Source organism: Capra hircus, chromosome 17 (genome assembly GCF_001704415.2).
Source record: "Capra hircus breed San Clemente chromosome 17, ASM170441v1, whole genome shotgun sequence".
Taxonomy (NCBI): Eukaryota; Metazoa; Chordata; class Mammalia; order Artiodactyla; family Bovidae; genus Capra; species Capra hircus.
Genome location: NC_030824.1, coordinates 68,297,022 through 68,322,540, shown reverse-complemented (window position 1 = coordinate 68,322,540; position 25,519 = coordinate 68,297,022). Strand labels below are relative to the sequence as shown.

The window sequence follows — 25,519 nt, the reverse complement described above, 5'->3', positions numbered from 1 at the left end:
CTCAATGGGATACACATAAACAAATTGAAGGTTAAAAACCATATGCTTATTTCAATAGATTCAAAGAAAGTCTTTGACAAAATTCAACATCCATCTATGATAAAAAAAAAAATCAAAACCTCTCCAGAAAGCAGGCGTAGAAAGAACATACCTCAACATAACAAAAGCTATATGTTTATCACACAGCAAACATTATCCTCAATGGTGAAAAATTGAAAGCATTTCCCCTAAAGTTAGGAACAAGACAAGTAGTCACCACTACTATTCAACATAAGTTTTGGAAGTTTTAGCCACAGCAATCAGAGAAGAAAAAGAAAAGGAATCCATATTGCAAAAGAAGTAAAACTCTCACTGTTTGCAGATGACATGATCCTCCACATGGAAAACCCTAGAGACACCACTGAAAAATTACTAGAGCTAATCAATGAATATGGTAAAGTTGCAGAATATAAAATTAATACACAGAAATCCCTTGCATTCCTGTACATTAACAATGAGAAAACAGAGAAATTAAGGAAATAATCCCATTCACCATTGTGACAAAAAGAAGAAAATACTTAGGAATACATCTACCTAAAGAAACAAAAGAATGTATATATAGAAAACTATAAAACATTGATGAAAGAAATCAAAGATGACACAAATAGATGGAGAAATATACCATGTTCATGGATCAGAAAAATCAATATAGTGAAAATGAGTATACTACCCAAAGCAATCTATAGATTCAATGCAATCTCTATGAAGCTACAACGGCACTTTTCACACAACTAGAACAAATAATTTCACAATTTGTATGGGAATACAAAAAACCTTGCATAGCCAAAGCAATCTTGAGAGAGAAGAATGGAACTGGAGGAATCAACCTTCCTGACTTCAGACTATACTACAAAGCTACAGTCATCAAGACAGTATGGTACTGGCCCAAAGACAGATATATAGATCATTGGAACAAAATAGAAAGCCCAGAGAGAAATCCACGCACCTATAGACACCTTATCTTTGACAAAGGAGGCGAAAATATACGATGGAGGAAAAACAATCTCTTTAACAAGTGGTGCTGGGAAAACTTGTCAACTATGTGTAAAAGAATGAAACTGGAACACTTTCTAACACCATACACAAAAACAAACTCAAAATGGATTAAAGGCCTAAATGTAAGACCAGAAACTATAAAACTCCTAGTGGAAAACATAGGCATAACACTCTCTAACATAAATCAGAGCAAGATCCTCTATGACCCACCTCCTAGAGTAATGGAAATAAAAGCAAAAATAAACAAATGGGACCTAAGTGAACTTAAAAGCTTTTGCACAACGAAGGAAACTCTAAGCGAGGTGAAAAGACAGCCTTTAGAAAATAATAACAAATGAAGCAACTGACAAAGAATTAATCTCAAAAATATACAAAGAGCTCATGCAGCTCAATACCAGAAAAATAAAGGACCTAATAAAAAAATGGGCCAAAGAACTAAACAGACATTTCTCCAAAGAAGACATACAGATGGCTGGCTAACACACGAAAAGATGTGCAACATCACTCATTATCAGAGAAATGCAAATCAAAACCACAATGAGGGACTATCCCACGACAGTCAGAATGGCTGCGATCCAAAAGTCTACACACAATAAATGCTGGGGAGGGTGTGGAGAAAAGGGAACCCTCTTACACTGTTCCTGGGAATGCAAACTAGTACAGCCACTATGGAGAACAGTGTGGAGATTCCTTAAAAAACTGGAAATAGATCTGCCATATGACCCAGCAATCCCACTGCTGGGCATACACACCGAGGAAACCAGAACTGAAAGAGACACGTGTACCCCAATGTTCATCACAGCACTGTTTATAATAACCAGGACATGGAAGCAACCTAGATGTCCATCAGCAGATCAATGGATAAGAAAGCTGTGGTACATATACACAATGGAGTATTACTCAGCCATTAAAAAGAATGCATTTGAATCAGTTTTAATGAGGTGGATGAAACTGGACCCTATTATACAGAGTGAAGTAAGTCAGAAAGAAAAATACCAATACAGTAACGCATGGTAATGATAACCCTATATGAGAGACAGCAAAAGAGACACAGATATAGAGAACAGACTTCTGGACTCTGTGGGAGAAGGTGAGGGTGGGATGATTTGAGAGAATAGCATTGAAACATATATATTACCATATGTGAAATACATCACCAGTCCAGGTTCAATGCATGAAACAGGGCACTCAAAGCTGGTGCACTGGGATGACCCAGAGGGATGGGATGAGATGGGGAGGGAGGTGGGAGGAGGGGTTCAGGATGGGGGACACATGTATACCCGTGGCTGATTCTTGTCAATGTATGGCAAAAACCACCACAATATTTTAAAGTAATTGGCCTCCAATTAAAATAAATAAAGAAGTAGTAAGCAAATTTCAGCTGACCTCTGAACAGAAACAACAGAAGCCTGAATGGAATTATTAACCTCAAGGAATTAATGGAAAGTAACAGTTGGTATAGTAAAAATACCCTTTCAAAAGGCAAATGAATTAAAGACATAGCCTGAATGGAATTATTAACCTTAAGGAATTAATGGAAAGTAACAGTTGGTATAGTAAAAATACCCTTTCAAAAGGCAGATGAATTAAAGACTTAGTCAGGCAAACAAACTGAGGTAAGCTGTCACTGGCATATTCATACCAAAGAAAACACGAATGTTCTTTGAGCAGAATAAAGAATTAATCATAGTTAATGCTTGGTAATATCAGAAAATAAAGAGCAAAGGAAATGATACATAAACAGTACTAAAAACTGTTTATGTTAACTAAAAACTACTATAATTAGGTATGTGGGGGTTAAAACATAGTCTTAAGACATACGGAAATATCAAGACACTACAAAAAATTGGAAGAGAACATTTAATAAGTTAGAGTGTATTAAGGCCCTTGCATTGTCTTAAATGGAATAAACACACTAATTAGTATTAGATTTCAGTAACTTAAGAATACATGTTGGGGGCTGCCCTGGTGGTTCAATGGTTAAGACTCTGGACTTCCACCACAGGGCTTGTGAGTTCAATCCCTGGTCAGGGAATGAAGATCCTGCATGCCAGGTGGTGCAACCCCCCAAAAAGGATACATACTGGAGGCTACAAGGTTAAAACTAGAATAATAAAAACTCTATGTATGACTAATATAGCTAAAAGAGGAAGACAGAAAAAAAGCAACTAAATAATCCATTACAAGAAGGCAAGAAAGGAGACAAGGGGAAGAGTACACAAGGACTCAGAACAAGGAATAGAAGGCAAAGGGCAAGGCAAGAAACTTAATTCTTAACATTCGTGTAAGTATATTAAATGCAAGCTGATCAAACACTTAAAACACAGACTTTCAGCAAAACCAAATGTCAGCAACAAAAACAACACTAACTCTACATTGGGGTCATCTTAAAACTAAGATACAGGGAAAGTAAAAGTTTAAAAATAGAAGAAAATACATGTGTGAAACCTTAATCAAAAGAAAGCCTGGAAACCTATGTTAATATCAAAAGTATTCTTTAAGGCAGGAAAGAATGATAGGAGTCAGGATTACCAAGAGAAATATCAAAAACCTCAGATATGCAGATACCACTCTGATGACACAAAATGAAGAGGAACTAAAGAGCCTCCTGATGAGGGTGAAAGAGGAGAGTAAAAAAGCTGGCTTAAAAGTCAACTTCAAAAAACTAAGATCATGGCATCCAGGCTCATCACTCCATGGCAAATAGATGGGGAAAAAGTAGAAACAGCAGCAGATTTTATTTTCTTGGGCTTCAAAATCACTGCAGATAATGACTGCAGCCACAAAATTAAAAGACGTTTGCCCCTTGGAAGAAAAGCTATGACAAACCTAACAGTGTATTAAAAAGCAGAGACATCACTTTTGGTGCATATAGTTAAAGCTATGGTTTTTCCAGTAGTCATGTATAGATGTGAGAGACCATCAAGACGGCTGAAATTGATGCTTCTTTATTGCGGTGCCAGAGAAGACTCCTGAGAGTCCCTCTGGACAGCAAGGAGATCAAACCAGTCAATCCTGAAGGAAATCAACCCTGACTACTCATTGAAAGGATTGATGCTGAAGGTGGAAGCTCCAATACCTGATGAGAAGAGCCGACTCACTGGAAAATACCCTGATGCTGGGAAAGACAGGGGCAGGAGGAGAAGGGGGCAAAAGAGGATGAGATGGTTGGATGGCATCACCAACCCAATGGACTGGAGTTTGAGCAAACTCTGGGAGACAGAGAAGGACAGGGGAGTCTGGTGTGCTGCAGTCTATGGGGTTGCAGAGTCAGACACAACGTAGCCACTGAACAAAACAACAACAATGCATAATAGAGAATGACACAGTATAATAATAAAATGTACACTTCGCCAGAAAAACATAGCAATTCTAGATTTCTATGTACCTAATAATATACAACCTAAAATTATATGAAGCAAAAACTGACAGAATCAAAAGGAGGAAAAGCCAAGTTTGTAGTCACAATGGGTAATTTTCACAACCCTCTCAAAGTAATAGAATACACACCAGAAAAACATGAAAGATAAAGGATTCTACATCTGATTAGTAAACCTGGTCTAACTTATGAGTTGAATCGTGTGCCCCAAAATGGTATGTTGAAGTCCTAATCCCTAGCACCTCATAATGTGACCTCAATTGGAAACAGGCTAATCACAAACAAATGTAATTAGTTAATATGAGGTCATACTGGAGTAGTATGTGCTCAGTTGGTCAACAGCGCCCGACTCTTTGTGACCCCATGGACGGTAGTCTGCCAGGTTCCTCTGTCCATGGAACTTTTCAGGCAAGAATACTGGAGTGCATTGCCATTTTCCTCCTCCGGGGGATCTTCCCGACCCAGGGATCGAACATGCATTTCCTGTGTCTCCTTCATTGCAGGCAGATTCTTTACCTGCTGAGCCATCGGGGGAAGCGCATAGCAGGGACTCAATCTAGTATGCTGGATATCCTGATAGACACACACAGAGAAGAAACTACCTCATGAAGACACAGAAAGATACAGGGAGAAAAGATAACCTTACTCAGCAGAGGCAGAGGTTGGTGCAGCACATCCAGAAGCCAAAGAAGTGAAGGGCTGCTGCAAGTGCGTGCCGCTGAGAGGCACAAGGAGAGTCTCCCAAGTGCGTGCTGCCGAGAGGCGCAAGGGAATTTTCCCCTGCCAGCTTTAGAGAGAGCTTATTTCTAGACTCCAAACTACGGAAAAATAAATTTCTGTTGCTCAAGTCAAACAGATTGTTGTACTTTGCCACAGCAACCCTAGCAAACTAAATACACTGCAATTAACAACTGGAAATATTCTTTTTAATCAGGCATGAATTTTTAAATTTAATCGTTAAAAAACAAAAGACAAAGTACTGAAATGATCCATAATATACTTTTTGATCATAGTAAAATAAAAAACGAAAATATAACTATAGAAATCTTCGTATGTTTAAAATTTATACTCATGTGAAATCAAAATGAAGTATTTTCAAATAAATAATGATAAAAATCAACAACATCAAGACATATGTGACACAGCTATAACCACACTTAAAGGGCAGTTTGTAGCCCTGAAATGTACCCAGTGTAATAAAAGAAAGGCTGAGAACTCTAAGATGACTTCTTAAATGATATTCCACATATCCAAATATATACATATAACACCAACCAAACTCTTCCGTAGAACATTAAAAGAGAAAAAATTTAGTAAATGTTTTTATGAGGAAAAGTATGGGCCAATCTCATTAATGAACACAGATCTAAAAATCCTAAAGAAAATATAAAAATGAAATTTAGCATACATAAAAAGGATAATGAATATCATGATCCAACTGGGTTTATTTCAGAAATGCAAGACTGGTGTCATGTTCAAATATCAATCAATGCAGTTAACATTAAAAGAATAATAGATAAAATGATATAATTATCCATATAGATGCAGAAAAACTTCATTGCCCATTTGTGATACAACCTCTGAGCAAACTATAGAAAGGCCAGGATAAAGGGCTTCTGTAAGAACCACAGTAAACATAATACTTAATTGAGAAATACTGAAAGGATTTAAGAATGCCTTTTATCATTATTTGCAGTCAAGGCTGGATAAGTAGTTCTAGCCAGTACAATAAGGCAAGAGGAAAAAAGAAAAGTCAAAGGACAAAAGAAGAAAAAAATCCCATTTTTTTGTGTGGCTGATATCACTGTGTAAGTAGGAAAATTTTAAATGATATAGAGCCAAACCATTATACTCAAATAAATAGCATTATTCAATACATAATAAGTAAATTGTATTTATATAAACAGGAACAATTAGAAATAGAAATAAAAGGCAGCATTTACAATGGCAGTGAAAAACATTAAGACTCAGGAATAAACCTAATAAAAGATGTAGGAGACATTTACACAAACATTTATAAACTATTGAGTGTTTACAGAAATTAAAGAAAATCTAAATAAATGGATAGATGTGTAAGTTTCATGGATCAGAAAGCCTAATATTATAAAAGTGTCATTTCATCACAAATGGAGCTACAGATTCAATTCTAATCAAATCCCTAGTAGGATTTTTGGTGAAAATTTACAATTGATTCTAAAATTTATATGGAACCATAAATGCTAACATGAGTCAAGGTAATTGTGAAGAAAAGAAAAAAGTGTGGGAAGATAGTTCTCTACTAAATATCAAGATTTTCATAATTAAGATACTATAATAAAATCAATCAACGCAAGGGAATATAGAATCTAGAGTAAGACTTACACCAATATATATGTAAACGTATACATACATATACATACAATACATACTTCACAATCTCACTAAACTTGAAAGATAAAAGTTTCTAAAAGATAATACAAGAGAATATTTTATCACCTTGAGGTAAGCACAGATTTCTTAAGCAGGGCACAAACAGTACCAACTTTTAAGGACTGATAAAGTAAACCACACTAAAATTAAGAACTTCTGTCTTTTTCAAAGTATATCATGTAGAGAGTAGAAAGGTAAGCCACTAGTGGAAGAAGGTATTTGTCAAGTATATATCCAGCAAAGGGCTTGTACTTTAAAAAAGAAAAAAACAAACCACCCAATATAAAAAAGGGACAAAAGATTTAAAATGAGACATTTCATCAAAAGGATATCTTAATGCCCTATAATCTTATTAAAAGATGCTCACTATCCATCACTCAACAGTGATATAGAAGTTATGATCTTAATGAGACAGCAATATATATCTAGCCAGAGTATTCAATATCAAGAGACTAGAAATAATGGTCAAAGCAGTGGCAGGGATATGGAACAACTCAAACCCATGTACTGCTAGTAAAGTATAAATTTATATAATCACTTTGGAAAACTGTATGGCCTTATCTGCTCAAGTTTTAAAGGCTCCCCAGGTGGCACTAGTGGTAAGGAACCTGCCTGCCAAGGCAGGCGACCTAAGAGACTCAGGTTCAATCCCTGGGTCCAGAAGATCCCCTGGAGGAGGGCATGGCAACCTACTCCAGCATTCTTGCCTAGAGAATTTCATGGACAGTGGAGCCTGGCAGGCTACAGTCTATAGCGCCACACAGAATAGGATATGACTGAAGTGACTTAGCACATAGGCACTCAAGTTTTAAAAATATTACCTACCACAGTTATAAATCTTCCCTGGTGGCTCAGAAGTTAAAGTGTCTCCCTCCAATGTGGGAGACCCAGGTTCGATCCCTGGGTTGGGAAGATCCCCTGGAGAAGGAAATGGTAACCCACTCCAGTATTCTTGCCTGGAGATCCCATGGAAGGAGGAACCAGGTAGGCTACAGTCCACGGGGTCGCCAAGAGTCGGACATGACTGAGCAACTTCACTTACTTACTTACCACATTTATGCCTATGTATTCAACAGAAATGCATTCAAATGTACACCAGAAAAACCCACCATGTAAAAGAATATTCACAGCATCATTATTCAAACAGCTCAAATATGAAGCACTCAAATTTCTAACAACAGAAATAGCAAACTGTATGATTTTGATGGAATCCTTACACAGATGACAGTGCATATAACAACACAGGCCAATTTCATAAACATAACGGTAAAAGCAACAGCAGATGTAGCTGCAGCCGTAGGTTGCATGGGTGAGTTACATACTGCTGCGACGTCTGAGCACAGTCCAAAAGCAAAACGAGAACACCAAGCAACAAGATCCCACGGACAGACCTCAACAGACCGTGCCTGTCTGAAACTCTGTCTAGTGTCTGAGGGAGGGAAAAAACAAGTCTCTTCTGCCGGCATGTCACACATGTGACCAGCTGGCAATGCTCACCCCAGAGGAAACTGAAAAATCCCAAAGCTCATTTGTAAACAATGTATGCTCACAACTCCTCTGTAACTTAAATGATGTATTTAGGATTCAAACAGGTATACTAGGTGCACACTATTAATACATGGAGTGAATGGGAATACGGGCTTGTTGGACTAGGAAGATAAACCTGTCTCTGAAAAGCAGGCAAAGTATGAAACAAAAGCCCATTACACTATATTTTAAGTTTCAGAAGAATAACTTGCCAATAATTTTCCCCAAATTCAGATCTGTCATCAAATGTTTAACATTACACAAAGGTCAGTTTTTCACTGGGAACATGTAGTTAATAAAGAACAGTAGTTAAGACAAACCCAGTCAGCATATTAAATAGCAGAGCCATCACTTTGCTGACAAAGGTCCGTATAGTCAAAGCTACGGCTTTTGCAACAGTCCTGTAGAAATGTCAGAGCTGGACCATAAAGAAGGCTGAGTGCTGAAGAGTTGATGCTTTTGAACTCTGGTGCTGGAAAAGACTCAAACCAGTCCATCCTAAAGATCAACCCTGAATATTCATTAGAAGGATTGATGCTGAAGCTGAAGCTTCAATACTTTGGCCATGTGATGCTAAGAGCCAACTGACTGGAAAAGACCCTGATGCTGAGTAAGATTGAGGGCAGGAGCAGAAGTGGGCAACAGAGGATGAGACGGTTGGATGGCATCACTGACTCAGTGGACGTGAGTTTGAGCAAGCTCCAGGAGACAGTGAAGGACAGGGAAGCCTGGCAAGCTGCAGTCCATGGGGTTGCAAAGAGTCGGACACAACTGAGTGACGGAACAACAAAAAAAAGCAGTTGAGAGCACAACTTCTTAGACAACTGGGGGATCCTGAACAAATTACTCAGTCTACTAAAGCCTTGGTTTCTTCACTTATTAAAAAAAGGTGACATAAAATATAATAAATATTTATTATACAAATAATATTATCTACATAAAAATAAAATAAAAATAATACTATATAAAAAGACATAAAAATAGTATCTACAGCACCTCAGAGAGTTTACAAAATAATGCAGAATCATGTAAAGGCATTTAACACAGTACCTAATATACAGTAAACACTCCAAGAATCTTAACTACTATTATTACAAATAAAATTCATTATTATACATGGTTGGAAAATCTGTTGTCCTGGATTTGTTTTCTGAATAAAGATTTTTTAACATAAAAGGCACTGCTGTGGGCCCTTTACAATTTTAACTCATTTAATACATATAATTACTCTATGAGATAAATATTCTTAACATTCAGATGAGGAAACTCAAGTACAGAGAGGATCAAGTAACTTTTCCAAGTAAGTCATGAAGCTGGGATGTGAACTGAGGAAATTCAGCTCTGAGTGCCACGTCCTTATAGTCAATGTTGCCTGTACGTTAGCCTAGATTTAAAGAACTGAGTTTCCTTTTGCTGTAATTCTAAAATGCAATGTACTATTTCCTGACCCTCTCATCTCAGGTCATCCAATCATATTTCCTCGTAACACCGCATACTTCTTTAGAATGTTTATCAGAAAAGAAACTGACTAACTGCCTCCCTCAATAGAATGTGACTTCTACGAAGGCAGCCGCTGCGTGTGGTTCGCCAGTCATCCTCAGGACTTGAGAGAGAACACAGTGTCCGATAAGAATCTGCTGCACGGACACCATATCAGCAAGGCGGTGCAGTGGAGGGGGCACGAGAGACGCCAGTTTAATCCGTAGGTTGGGAAGACGCCCTGGAATAAGGGATGGTGAACCCACTCCAGTAATCTGGCCTAGAAAACTCTATGCATGAAAAGTGTTTTATTGCTATAGAACATTAAGCAAAGTTCCCTGTGCTTTACAGTAGGTCCTTGTTCAGTCGACAGAATTTTTAAAATAAAAACATGCATTCATCACACAGGTTTAGAAACAGGAAATCATCAATACCTTGGAAGTCTCTTGCATCACTTTCAATCTCTCAATCCTTAAAGTAATTATGATCCTGATGTTTAAGTGTTAACCGTTCTCTTGCTTTCCTTTATAGTTCTGCCATATACTCCTTCATTCCTAAACAACATATTGTTTAGTTTTGCTTGGCTTTATTTTCCTACTCATAATTCCCCACTGACTCAATAATTCCTTCAATTTTTAAGATTTGAATCCTTTCATACTTTACCTATTTTTAATAAACCACCTCATATCTTTCAGGGAGAGATAAGGACTATGGTGGATAGCCCCACACCAGTAGAAAATAAACAGAAAAGATAAAGGTAAGATTAATATTCTACTTGGATTAGGCTGCTCCATCAGTATGAGACAACACGCTCTCTTCCAAACAGAAACTGAGCTGAGGGGAAGTTAAACATCTTTCCATCCTTTTCCTAAGTCAGATTTTTATAACAGGGCTCTAGAATTTATATAAATTCCCTGAATTAATGAACTATATATTTAAAGAACCCTAGAATAAATATAATTAAACAATGCAACAACACTTCAATTTACTTGGTTTCAAATTATTGATAACTCAAATCTAAACATAAATATTTGCTAGTTGGCTATAGAAATTTTTCTTGTCATATAAAAATTTTCAAAATACAACATCAGACTAAAATAACTGAAAATAAAAATCATTGTTGCCTAAAAATTCAGACAAAATCTCAAGGCAATGAAATTTGCTTTATTTACCAATTTAAATCAGACTGGCTGACATCAATATACTTGCTAAGGCCTAAGAGGACTGATGAAAAAGGCCGTTAATCCCCCTCAAGTCATGTTCACTAATATGCCACTCCCTGCTTGTAGCATAAACCACAATAAGCAAAAATAAATGAGGTACAAAGATTTTTAAAAATTAGGAAAAGTAAGGTTTAAAAACACACTGGTGCGTAAGTAAGAAAGTTACCTGTAAAAAGAGCAGGTATCCTAGAGTCACAGTTACCCTAGATACATTCCAATACAAGCACGTAAAAACCTTAAAGTCAGTAAATCATAGGAAAAACTTAAAAGAAATAAAGAAGGAAAACAAATCTCAGATATCTCATATTTGTAAATACCCTTCAGAAGCTAAGAGTGCTTTCACAGAAAAAGTAATCCTATTTTTGCTCAATATCTCCCCTTTCTCTCTAGTTAAGAGAAAAAAAGTAACTTTCCAATGCTCTGATATCCTCATTATTTCTATAGTTGGTATATCTAAATTTCACACCTATGAATCACTCAAGGAAACTTGATTTGTGATCTCTCAAAGAAACAAGTGTAGACAATAAAACACACAAATAAGACATTTAAATTAATAAACATTACTCTGAATTATTTTGCTTTTGGTAAAAATTATAACTTTATAGTGCAGAATACAATTTAAACCTGTTTTCCAAAGAATCATAATGGCTCACTTGGAATGTTTTAAATTCTATACCCCAAGTTATCCAATATAGGTACCCCCCACTTTTTGAAAGCTCACTTTACATTGCACACTGGTATCTGTTTTTACTGACCAAAAGAAATTCAAAGAGGACTTTTCCTCTATGAGAAAAGGCAGAAAGCAAAACCAGTGTTCAGCATTCATTCTGTAGCAATTCCACTGTAAAGACAGCATGCAGCCTACACATCCAGACCAGCACAGGCAAGCTCCTCCCCCAGAATGACGGTGTCTCAGCATCAAGCTGTCAAGAGCTCTGAACTGCGTTGGTGAGCATCTGCGCTTTACCTTGATTTGCTTTGTGCATCTGTTAGCAAGACTGTGTCCTAAGCCTCTTTGCTTTATTCTGTTTGGCTTACAAAAGGTTTAACAGAAAGACTCTACTTTGGATAGTGGGTGAATCTGTACTTTACTAAATCTGTAACTACATACTTGGTCACCTTTGGATCAAAAATTAACACAGCCGCAGAAGGAATAAGCCATACACACTATGGCACATCGGCTGCAAATTTGCTTCCTCCCTAATCTGGCCAGTAAACAAGCAGACTGGAATATGTATGCTGAAATGAAGATAAGAGAAAAATTAATTTCATGGGCTTGCAGTCTTACAATAATTCACCTATAAGAGGATTACCAAAAAAAAAAAAAGTAAAAAAAAGTAAAGCGTCTCTAGAAATAACATTCTTAGAAAATATAAAGAAAGAAAATCAAAAACATGAAAGAAAAAATGAAGTAAAGGTCAACAGATAACTACTGTATAAAGGAAATGAGTTGTATATTCAAGTTTAAAATTTTTATTTATTCAAGTTTATTTACTCTTGATTACTCTGTGTATAAAAATCAGGCTGTACTGTTTAAATATGTACGAAATGAAGAAGTTTAGAGTACACTTATCAAATTATCAGGCAATATAATTGAGCAGACTGATGTTTTCTAATGATTGCACTCTGATACGCTTTTTAACTGGAAGTTATAAATACATTTATAGTAGAAATCATTATCAGTGGTATGTAAGAATGTATTTACTAAAGGCAATGCAGAAAGATACACAGCCAAATAAAAGATTCTCTTAAAATATGAATTATTGTAACTAATTTTTATAACTCACATGTCACTTGCTGTAAGGAAAGGCCCATATATAACTAATGACCTTTAACCAAATATTTCAAACTTAAGGGCAAGAAAATCCAAGTTGTTATTAACATTTTGGCAATTAAGAGATTCTAACCACCTGGGAAACTAGGTTTTTATTTTTTTATTTTTTTGACTCTCCAGAGGCAAGTACACTCCAGAGGTAATGCACTATCAGGTCTTGGATAGAATGTGTATCACTCTATGACAGAGGATGAATTGCTCTGCTGCTAAGTCACTTCAGTCGTGTCCGACTCTGTGTGACCCCATAGACGGCAGCCCACCAGGCTTCCTAGTCCCTGTGATTCTCCAGGCAAAAACACTGGAATGGGTTGTCATTTCTTTCTCCAATGCATGAAAGTGAAAAGTGAAGTGAAGCTGCTCAGTCGTGTCTGACTCTTTGCGACCCCATGGACTGCAGCCTACCAGGCTCCTCCATCCATGGGATTTTCCCAGCAAGAGTACTGGAGTGGGGTGCCATTGCCTTCTCCGTGAATGCTCTAATATAGATAATATATCTGAAATTAACTAGTAAGATCAGGTACTACATTTAATTCTCACCAAAAGGCCTGGAAGCAACTGACACTGAATAATTTTAAAGTGGCTGAAATCACAAATGATCACTTGAATAAATTCATCACAATAAAACCATTTTTCCAAAACAGCTTCCATCCCTATTCACTCCATTCATTTTATAGCATCAGTAATTACTGTCTACTAAATATTAAGGAGAAGGCAATGGCAACCCACTCCAGTACTCTTGCCTGGAAAATCCCATGGATGGAGGAGCCTGGTAGGCTGCAGTCCATGGGGTTGCACAGAGTCGGACATGACTCAAGCGACTTAGCAGTAGCAGCAAATATTAAGTAGGAAGCAGAAATAAAGGCACAATAGTGCAGCTTCTACGCAGAGTTTCACTATTCTAAACCCTCCAAAATATGTATAGAGCTTACTTATTTCAGAGAGTTTAGAAGCTTAGAGGAGAGAAAAAGATCAATACAACACTGAAATTCCTTTTAAAGCCACACTGAAAAATATATTTAGGGGATATCATGTGGTAAAATTTTGAGTTACTGCTGACATCTAAGAATGCACATATGCAAAATTTACTGTGGCCTTTAACACTAGAGGAAAATTTACAAACCATGGGTTTTTTTAAATATTAAATATCATACATTAAGTTTATAAATTAAAAAGCAGTAGCTACTATTAAAACTAGTATATTAGAAAAATAATTTTAGAAATGTATTAACCAAAGATACTAAGAAACTGTAGGACAGAAGATCAGGCATGACCAAATAAATGTGTAAAATAAATGAAGTCACACAATCACATTTGTCAGCTAATAATATAACTATGGAATAATATTGGTCATACGTTTTAATGTGCATCATTAACTTCCTAGATTCTCTGGTACAAAAACTAATTTCCAAATCGCTAAGTAACCAGGTTGCTTTACAAAATCTTGGTTTTGATTCTAATCAACTGACAAATGCATGGAAAGGAAAAATAATTACTTGTCGTCGTGAAAATGAAATAGGTAACTCATTTTCTTAATCTAGTTGTTTTGCTGTGAAGCAGACAAACGTACGTTTTGAATTATATGAAAAAAAGGAGCATTAAACTGTGAAAAGGGTTAATCTTGACAAAAGCAGCTCTTGATTTTAAACTACTTGAATTCTATCTCGGTATGCATAAGAAAAACTCAAATATTGTTTTTTGGTTCTTTACAGAGTTTTTATCATATTTTAAACAAAACCATAAATTTGGGGGAGGTGACCTCCTTAGAAGTCACCAAGTAAAACCCTGATATTTTAGAGATGAAGGCACTGAGGTCCACAAAGGTGGATCATTTCACGGTCACATTGTGTTGGCCGCTGAGACTATAGCTTCTTTTACTTGACTGCTCATTATTAAGCTTCTCTCAGAGCAGCAACTTCATAAAAATTATGGTCCGTTAAAACAAGTGTTAGTAAGATAAAAATTATGAGTAATATCAAATGATGATCTTCTGGGAAAAAAAAAACTAGATTTCAAGAGGAGTAAAAACACATTTTCACGAACACAGGGCCCTCTCTGAGGTCCAAAGACACATAGTTGAGTTAATGGAATTTTCATCTCACCACTTGGTCATATGGAAAACAAATTAATGTATGAAATGTTGGTGATCATCCCACTTAACTAGGTGAATTTTAAAGCAAATTCAGAAAATTACTTTTGTTCTTTAAAATATAAGTTTGAAATAGTATAAAAGTTAGATCCATAATTAAAACTGGAAAGAAAATATTAACTTTCTAAAAGTATTAATTTTTCTAGTTATATAACTTTAAAATTTCACTATAACCATTATATTATATTTAGCTTGCTGCTGCTGCTGCTAAGTCGCTTCAGTCATGTCCAACTCTGCATGACCCCACAGACAGCAGCCCACCAGGCTCCCCCGTCCCTGAGATTCTCCAGGCAAGAACACTGGAGTGGGTTGCCACCTCCTTCTCCTATGCATGAAAGTGAAAAGTGAAAGTGAAGTTGCTCAGTCGTGTCCAACTCTCAGCGACCCCATGGACTGCAGCCCACCAGGCTCCTCCGTCCATTTCTCCTAAAATTTCTTAAATTTAAAAAACTAGGGAAGTTTCTCTTTGTTTCAAAGCAATTTATTGGCAAATTTTTAAAGTTAAAATTTTATTTTTGAATTTCTGCCCATCAATCTGGAAATGATAGCTCATAAAAAATAGCACCAATTATTTTTCAGATGAAAACTTCTCAGAATAGTATTTCTTCATCTTACTGTGTCTTCTATTTCATAACTTTCAACCAAGTTACAAGTGACAACAGAAATAAAAACCTAATCCCCTAATCTTTTAATGATATTAAAGGGATAGCAAACATAATGGCCACATGCTTAGAAAATATATATTTAATATGTTAGCACTCAATGACCAGAAAAAAAATAAAGATTCTGATGATGTATGCCATTACAAAGTCAAATATGAGAAGCAACATGCAGGTCAGCCACAAAATGAATGCTGAGAAAAGTACAGAATATATAAAAAAGATGAATATTCACACATAAAATGATCCACACAAATCAAAATGGATTCATCGAAGAAAAACATTACTTGGAAAAAGCAAAAGCAAGCACAGCCAACATAGCTGTACTAAAAAGAAAGAAAATATCCACAAAGTTTTAAAAAACAGAACTGATGAAATTTAGATTAACTAAAGTCCACATATTTTCTATTCCTAATCCTAAAAATCTGACTGAAATCACCAAAGCACATTTCTGTGTTCCCAAAGTAACTATGCGTAGAATTCACACCTCTGCCTTCTTCAGCAGATCTGACTCCTTAAGAGCCAGAACAGTATTTTATTTACCTTTAGGTCCAGATTGCTTAGTAAAGTACAATTCACACAAAAGAGGCATTCAAAAAAGCTTGTTCTTTAATAAAATTTTATCAGTCATAGCAACAGCACAAAATTTCAGACGAAATTAAATCAATGTCACAAACAAGCTGGTTTGTGACAAGTATTTCACTCCTGTTTTTTTTTTTTTTTTTAGAGAGTTTTAGGTATCATTCAAGTAAAAAACTACCATTTGCATCAGGAATGAACAAACACAGAAATGAGAAATGTCTTGCCTACAGTTATTTTTCAGTAAATTATTTAACAGAATCAATTATCATCACACTGAGGCTACCTCCCTCCTTCCACTAAGTATTCTCCAGGACTTTTCTTCTTACAAAACTAGGACTTTTATCTCCTCAATTTCTGTCTCCTCAATAGTGAAGACTACTCCAGAGGAAAGCTATGGCAATAGTGGAAGGCCCAGATTCAAGACAGAGGCAAAGTTTGAGGAAAAGCAGGATTATTCATACTGATACTCTGGTTAGTTATTAAATAGATAAAAATTATGAGATAGAAAAGGCCTATGTAAAAAGATGTGATACAGAATGACCCGAGATGGTTCCAAACATCAACTATTTAGTATAAAACCTATCTCCTAGCCCCCAAGTCTGTATTCTACCCATTAAACCTACTGATGGTGGTGTGGTGGTCTAGTTGCTAATTCACATACAATTCTTTGCAACCCCATGGGCTGTGGCCTGCCAGGCTCTTCTGTCCCTGGAATTTTCCAGGCAAAAATACTGGAGTGGGTTGCCATTTTCTTCTCCAGGGGATCTTCCCAACCTAGGGACTGAACCCGCATCTCCTGTACTGCAGGCATACTCCTTACTGCTGAGCCACCAGGGAAGCCCTTAAACCCACTGAGTATCCCATTTATTACAGCTTCCTAATGTTGAATAACCAAGTGATACATAATTTCTTATCTTGTTGGTTGGGTACTGAGTTCCCAGGGAGGTTACTCTCTGACATCTTGAAGATGAAGACAGTCTCTATCTTTGAAGTAAAAAATAATAAGGGTTCAATTTTGGCAAGAACCCCAGCTTCCAGCTTTTCATAAAGCATTTTGCTTAAAAATAAAGCTTACAATAAATGGAAACAAAGAAAAAAACCCAGAATATTTTAAAAATTCATTTTACATTACTATGCAACAAGAATATTTTGGACTCTAGTAAGAGCACTAAATGGTCTCCAGAAATACTCTGATTTGGTACTTCTATAGATGCCTGCTCTCCCTTGAAAAAACTTCCATGTTCCTCAACACCAATAATCGTCATTTAACTAAGTGAAATCTATTTTTTTCTCTTTTTTTCAGACTTGAAAAACAGGCACAGTGAAGCTAAAACAAACATGGACAGTGAAAGCACACTCTTAAAGAGCTGAGACAAAAAGGCAAATGACTGTTTATATAGCATAGAACAGCCAAAGATCATTAAGGAAAGATTTAATAGCATCAAAATAGCATCAAAACTGAAAGAGAAAAGTGTCAAAGCAAATAAAATGCTACACCTAAAGAAAATAGGTGTACACCTAAAAAAAATCTTAAAATATTAATAGCAGTTAAATTCACTATGAAATTAGATTCAAATTCTTCAAGAAAATAGAGCCAAAATATGATTTCATACTTAATGAACTATATTTGAGGGGGCTTCCCTGATAGCTCAGTTGGTAAAGAATTCACCTGCAATGCCAGAGACCTTGGTTCGGTTCCTGAGTTGGGAAGATCCACTGGAGAAGGGATAGGCTACCCACTCCAATATTCTTGGGATTCCCTTGTGGCTCAGATAGTAAAGAATCTGCCTGCAAGGAGGGAGACCTGGGTTCAGCCTCTGGGTTTGGAAGATTCCCTGTAGAAGGGAAAGGCTACCCACTCCAGGAGTCTGGCCTAGAGAATTCCATGGACTGCATATGTATACCCCATGGAGTCACAGAGTCGGATAGGACTGAGCGACTTTCACTTTCACTCACATTTGAGGAATTCCAGGAACCAGTAGCAACCTCTTGGTTGGAACTTGCTTGGAACAATCTAATGCTTGAAACATGCAGGACATCAGTAACACACCATCTCTTCCCCTCTAAAAACAACACTGTTACCAACTGATCTCAACCCTGAGCCACCCAGTGAAACTCTGCAACCTTTATTTAAAGGAAACCGCACATAAAAAGGCACAGCTCATCAAAGCCCAAAGGATCCAATGCTAACAGAAGAACAAGCACGCCAAAGCACTGCCAACAGTATTCAACCTATTCCTAACCTGCCTTGTGGCAATATGTCACTTTCCGGCTGCCTACTTTAAAGACCTCTGAAGGTCTGATGTTTGTTTTCTTATTAAAGATTTCTAGACTTCTGATTTCTGATTTTTCATTTCCTTGAATTCTCTCTTCCTGCTTAGCTGCCTCTTAACTTAGCCTTCATTCTGATTTCTAGTCAATCACAGTTTGTGTGCTACTATCTATGGACAAGGCCTCTGGCCTTGCGTATGAAACTCAAAATTTGGCTTGCATTTGGATATTGGCTTTTGTCTCTGATGATGGATTGAAACTGAAAAATAAAACAGAAACTGTTCAATTTATTATTATAAGCAGTTTTGATATACACTGATAAAATCTGTACTAGAAGACTAAAGCGAACTGTCTGGGTCCCCTAAGCACTTCATTCCTTGACATTAACTGCATCCCTAGTGAACATAATCAAGTTGGAAATACTATAATTGAACAGGGGTTGTCTTTGGGAACTACAGATGAATAGGAGTTAACTATGGCCCTAGGACTCAAGTGAAAAACATCTTAATAATGGAATTTACAAGTAGATGGGTAAACTATGTCTAAACAGAAAATCTGACAAACTAAAAAAAGTTTTAAGAATCTTGCAAATCTAAATTTGTAAAGAAAATGGATATAGAAATAAAATATGTTTCAAACACAAGGATCTTGCTCAGCAACTGAATGCCAAACATTCCACTTTGAAAGAATAACTGGATCCATTTTCTCTAAGAACACTGTTAATCATTTGCTATCCACCTAATTTTATCTTTAACTCAGACTGTCTTTATTAAAAGAAAAACTGGAGGATTCTATTGAGTTGGCCAAAACGTCCGTTTCAGTTTTCTCTATCATCATACAGGCTTCCCGGGGGCACTAGTGGTAAAGAACCCGTCTGCCAGTGCAGGAAACATACCCCTGGGCGGGGAAGCTCCCCCGGAGGAGGCCACGGCAGCCCACTCCAGCACTCTCGCCTGGAGAATCCCATGCACAGAGGAGCCTGGTGGGCTACAGCCCACGGGGTTGCAAAGAGCTGACATGACTGCAGTGATTTCAGCACGCATACACATATCATCGTACAGAAAAACTCAAACTTTCTGGCCAACCCAATGTTTTGTACATTAACTGAAATCACATCTAAGACTTAATTAACTTAGATGATTGTAAAATTTCCAAATTCCAAACTAATAATTGAGAACACTGCTGACAAGTTTCTTGTAGGGAACCTCCCTTCAGCCCTAAAATTCTGACTCCACTTCCAAATCAGAATCTCCTAAAAATATTTGTAATACCATGGGAGTGGCCATGATACATAAGCAAGTCTACAATGAGGTGCAAAAATTACTCTCCCTTTAACAATGATTTTCCTTTTTGATTTCCTCTCCTTAACAAATTTAAGAACATATAACAGATGCAATCTTCAGTAATATACAACTATATAACAAATAAATTTTAAGCTATGACTGACAATTATAATCAAGGACAATTTAATCCTTAGTAGGAGACCTTTCCATTCTACTGTAACTTTCAATAAGCCAGTATTCTTCTAATAAATATTATTTCAAACACAAAGTAATAACCAACTGAAACCTACAGCTGCATTAAAAAATGAAACAGACTAGTGCAAGGGGAGGACAGTCAGGAGAGACTAACACAGATCAGAAAAAAAAATAGCAGAAGGAAGACCCCAGAGTGATATTACATCTCTTTCTTCACAGGCCAAATATTTAGTTAGCATATGGCCCAAAGTGTGTCTTAATTATCCCTCAAATGCTTTAGAGAAACTTTTTTAAAAGCATGAAATTAAAGAGAATGGTCATAAACATCTCTTAATGATGCTTCTTGTTTTTCATGAGTAATAACGACAGATTTCCAGATTGGCGAGCATAAGGTGTGTCTACACGTGACCCATCTGAAATGCTTCTGATTTTAAGCCTAAGCCTGCTCTCAAAAAAAGATTATCATGCAGACTTCACCAAGGATGTAAAACATTCTTATAAACTGGTTTAAGTAATAAATACTGCCACTTACACAGAAATTATTTCAAATGAGGATTAGTCACTACAAAAACAGTAAATTGATAAATTAAGATAGTGAACTCTCAGTAAATCAAAACCAAATGTTTCCCCCAATAAATAATAAGTAAAAAACTAAATATAGGAAGATCAAACAAAAGTCTCAATAAAATTTAGCATGAGTTCACAAAACTGAGGTAAAATTTATGTTAAATACTCACCACTAATGTTGAGTTCAAACAAAATAAATTCATAAATAATCTATAATAAGACTTTCTAATTTCATATTACACTATGTTGTTTAAAGTACTTATAAACTTACCCAAATGAAGTAATGTAAACTGGGCTGCCAGTTCCTTTGCATCTTCTAACGTAGTACAGAGTTTGTCTGGCATGAAGTAACTCTGGGATCCATTTGCAATAGCAGGAATAACAATTTTATATACCAAGAGTACTTTCCCATCTTGACTTGTTGTTGAATATAAATAATATTCTGGTGGTGCCCAATTATTTTTGTTGCAGTAATAATCCAAATGCATTACTGCAGAATTGAAATGATTGGATTTTAAAGAATACATACTAATTGGAGTAAGCTTTGTTCCAGGAAAAAACGGGTAAGTGCATCTTTCAATTTCAGGGGGGCTTGGGCTATGCTGGCCATTGAGACGAGCTGGAAGAGTTGGCGGCTTGCCTAGAATTTTGGGGTGACTCTCTTCTTTGTTAGCAAACACAATCAGGCTCTCAGAACTGGGGCTAATCTGACCATTAAGATGCTGTCTCCAGGTGCTTTCTTTATTTACGGGTTTTGCCAGCGTTACCTCAATGCTTGCTCCATCAATGCATTTTCCATTCATCACCGACATGGCAGCCACTGCATCTTCTCGGTTGAAAAAGTGAACAAAAGCATAATCTCTAAGTTTCTTTACTCGCTCAACTGTACCAGGTTTGAATTTATTGAATTCTGCTTTAATTGTTTCCTCAGTAGTTGAGATCATTAAATTTCGTACATAGAGAACTTTAACTCTCTGCATGGTTTCCTCATCAACCTCTTTCTCTGGGTCAGCCCAATCCACCTGAATGGTATGGCCCCAGAGTTGGAAGGTTCCTGTAAAAAAATAAATTAATTTGAAGACAACTAAAATAAATCTAAATCAAAAATAAGTAAAACTGTTTCTCCAAAGGAACAGAAACTCAAATACATATAATGCATTTGGTAAAGTATTAGTTTCCTATTCACACAAGTTTTTACTAAGGTGAACTGAGACAGACTTACAATGAAATTAATTTTGAGAGTCAAAAGAACAAATACAATTCAAGACCTTTATTAGAAGGATTAGGTACTGTCCTTTTTATCAAACAACAACTAAGAGCTAAACAAAACTGTATACATTCAGTAAATCAGTTAAGTGTTAACAAATGACTCATTATATAGGATCATATTCTTTTAGAATCATTTGTTTTACTTTCTTAATTTCTATTCCTCTTCAAGGGCACTACATATTTTTATAAATTGATCTATGAGGTACTGCTATTTTTTCAAATGTATAGTAAGGTTAACATAGAAAAATAACCTTTGAAAAAGGATGAATTTACCTGGAATTAGTTTTCTCCTAGCCATAGCAGCAGCTCTGTGAGATTCATATTCCACAAATGCAAAACCACGGTTCTTGGTCTTATCAGTTGCACTTGGGTACACAATGACATCTACAACTCCTTCTGTGACTTTCTTCATTTCATCCAAGATTTCTTCTTTCTTCTTTTCTTTCGGAATAGCTCCAATAAATAATCTGCAATTATCCAAGCTTACACACACACCAATAAATTTTCCTGGTCTAATTTCATAATTATTAAGAATTCTAATGGCTAACTGGGCTTCTTCTTTTGTGGTATACATCACAAAAGCATAACCTCGATTTTCACCACTAAATTCCATCATAAGTCGAAATTCATATATTTTCCCAGCTCTTTCAAATACAGGAACTAACTCATCTTCATACATATCACGAGGTATTTTTCCTACAAAAACTTCACAGCCTCGAGGCGGAGGTGGACCTTCCCAACCTGAAAGACAAAAATAGACAAATTCTAATAAGGTATTTATGTTTACTATTCAATAATTCATTCCACAGATTTACTGTGAGCCTTCTATATGCCATGCACTATTATACATATTGGGGATACAACAATGAACAAGCTAGAAGCCTCCTTCCTTCATGAAGCTTATATTCAACAGAAAAAGAAGACAGCGAGTAGTGAGTGCTATGAAGCAGAATAAGGCCACAGAGGGTTGATATTTTTGGTAATCAGGCACATCTTTTCTAAGCACATGAGGTTTAAGCAGAGACCTGAATCAAATGAAGGAGTGAGCCTTGAGAACCTATCAGAAAAGAGAAAAGCAAGTGCTTTTTGTATTAGTTATAATTAGAAGAGCACACAGCAAGAAGGTCTGTATGGGAAGCGCATACTTGAGGGAGGAGTAAATGACAGGCAAAGCAGCCATCGCTGCCGTGAGAGGCCACGATTCTCGTTTAAGTCTCACACAAAGTGAACCGGAGGGTTTTGAGCAAGGAAACTGTACTGGCTATTGGTAGAAAGGCAAAACATTATATCTAATAATCTGCTTGCATCTAGCATAAACACCACTCCTCCACTTGTTACTCTTTCTGATTCCTCCCCAAATGCCCTCCCCTTTCATAGCTAGAGCCCACTTTCCCCTAATCCTGATTTATTTCTTAACTGCTACTTAAACCAACAGTAGAAAGTGTGTCTTTTCAGGGAAAGACACACATAACAAACATAATCTACCTCCTCTCCTTCACAACAGTAAAAATGACTGCTGAAGTCTTAAAGCGGTTTCAAGGAAAGAGCTATTTGTCTGGGACACTTGTGGAGATATATATCTAATGTAAATGACTGCATTAAACATCCAATCTTTTGAACATAAAAAAAATCCACACCTGGAGGTGGACCACCAAACTTTCTTTGCCCATTCTCTTGAACCATGTTGTATCCGGTCTTTTCCATCAAAGCAAGCAGCGCCGCTTCATTCTGAGTACCAGTCCGCACTTTGTTGCACCCGTTTGTCCCATCTACAGTTTCTTCACTCATGGCTGCAGCTCCTAAAGCAAAGTTTAAGAGAAGTGTTTATGACATGGAGCTCCAGGAGGAACCTATGAAGCATTTCTCTGAGACGCAAAAAACCAAGAACAGTTGTGGCTGCTATATTCAGAGATCACTGAAGCCTTGGCCCCGAAGTTCTTCCCTACAGGGAAGCTGGAAACCTCCTTTAATGTCTCTAATCAGTTAAGCAGTACCTTTATAAGGCATGAGCTACAAAGAAAGGGATGCAAAAGTGAAAAAGACAAAGAAACAACAAAAACAAATGTGGGGAAACAGGAGCAAGTGAAAGGAGTCAGAGGAGAAAACAGCCAGCAGAAACAGTGACGAAGCATCCAGAAATTCTAAAATGATCTAGCTAAAATTAGGTGACCTGAGAAAGTCCTTCTTAGTTTTAAAATATCTGAGTTTTCTTCTGAGTGATGAGAAATATCGCTACAAACATCCATTATCGTATATACCACATCCACAGAGTCTCTTTACAGTTCCTCCCAAGCTATCCAGCTGCATCAATGATACACTTCTGAAAAGAACATAGAAGGAAAGCAGCTCATGCACCCACACAGCTAAATGTAGCAGTCCAAGGCTCTCTATTAAGCTACCGGTCGTTATCAAACTGCCTACTGAGTTTGCCTAGCAAGCACTAAGAATGAGATTTTTAACTGGCATCTTGAAGTCAACAGATTTAAAACGGAATGTCATTTTATCCTCCAAATCTGTTCCTTCCTATTTTACCTTATCTCCATCAATTAATCTGGCCAACCGATAATGGCACCACAAGGATTACTTATTACTCCTTCTCCAAACTGTCACAGCCAGAAACTCGGGGACTTAATCCTGAGGCCTTCCTTTGACTCAGCTAATCAGCCACAAAAACCTGCATAGATTCCTTCTAAATATTTCTTGAAATCAATCTTTTCCTGTATATCCCCACAGCCTGTTCTCAGTTATATCTTACTTGAATCAGCACAGTCATTTTTCATCACTCAGGATCCATAGGGGATGATTCTAGAACTCCCAAGGACACCAAAACCCACATATGCTCAAACCTCACACAGGCATAGCTATTTGCCTATAACCTATGCTGCTGCTGCTGCTAACCTATGCCAATCTTCCCATATACTTAAACCATCTCTATAGATTACTTACAATACAATATAAACATAATCTGAAGAGCTATAAATACAATGCAAATGCTATATATGCCAGTATGTGTGGCAAATTCAAGTCTGAGGAACTTTCTGGAACTATTTTTCAAATATTTTTGATCAATCGTTGGTTGAATTTGCAGTTGTGGAACCATGGATACAGAAAGCTGACTATGCTAGGTTCCTAACCATTGTTTCAGAAATTTTGTCCCTTTCAGACAAAATCTCAGTGCTGTCAAGATGATATAAAAATATGTACCTGACTACTTTGAAACAGATCAAAACTAAAGGGGAAATGAGTGAATTTACTTTATCTTAGAATCAAGAAGGCTCTTCTAAGAAATGAACAAAAAAGTCTGAAAGAAAAATAGTACTAAATTACTTTTACTACCCTGCTGGTTCCAATGGTAAAGAATCTGCTTGCAACGTGGGAGACCTGGGTTTGAACCCTGGGTTGGGAAAATCTCCTGCAGAAGGGAAAGGCTACCCACTCCCATATTCTGGCCTGAAGCGTCCATGAGGTTGCAGAGCTGGACACGACTAAGTGACTTGCACTTCATTTTTACTACATAAGTAGTAACTGTTTTGAAGGCAGAAAATTACAAAAGGGGGGAAATGATCTGCAGCACAACATAATAAAACCCTAATTTTCTTACAGTAGAAAAAGCAGCATGGTATCATAATTAAGAGCAAACTCAGGTACCTAAATGACTACT

The 25,519-nt window shown here is 36.7% G+C and overlaps 1 protein-coding gene across 1 annotated transcript in view; it reads right to left on the bottom strand.

Moving 5' to 3' along the window:
* Positions 1 to 23,651, bottom strand: part of RBM46 (RNA binding motif protein 46) — a 43,098-nt gene extending 19,447 nt beyond the window's left edge. Inside the window, exons 1-3 of the mRNA XM_018061628.1 lie at positions 23,496 to 23,651; positions 22,132 to 22,599; positions 20,861 to 21,643 (exon numbers count right to left, since the gene is read on the bottom strand). Coding sequence (XP_017917117.1) covers positions 20,861 to 21,643; positions 22,132 to 22,599; positions 23,496 to 23,646 — 1,402 coding nt within the window. The 5' untranslated portion in view covers positions 23,647 to 23,651. The remainder of the gene's footprint in view (positions 1 to 20,860; positions 21,644 to 22,131; positions 22,600 to 23,495) is intronic.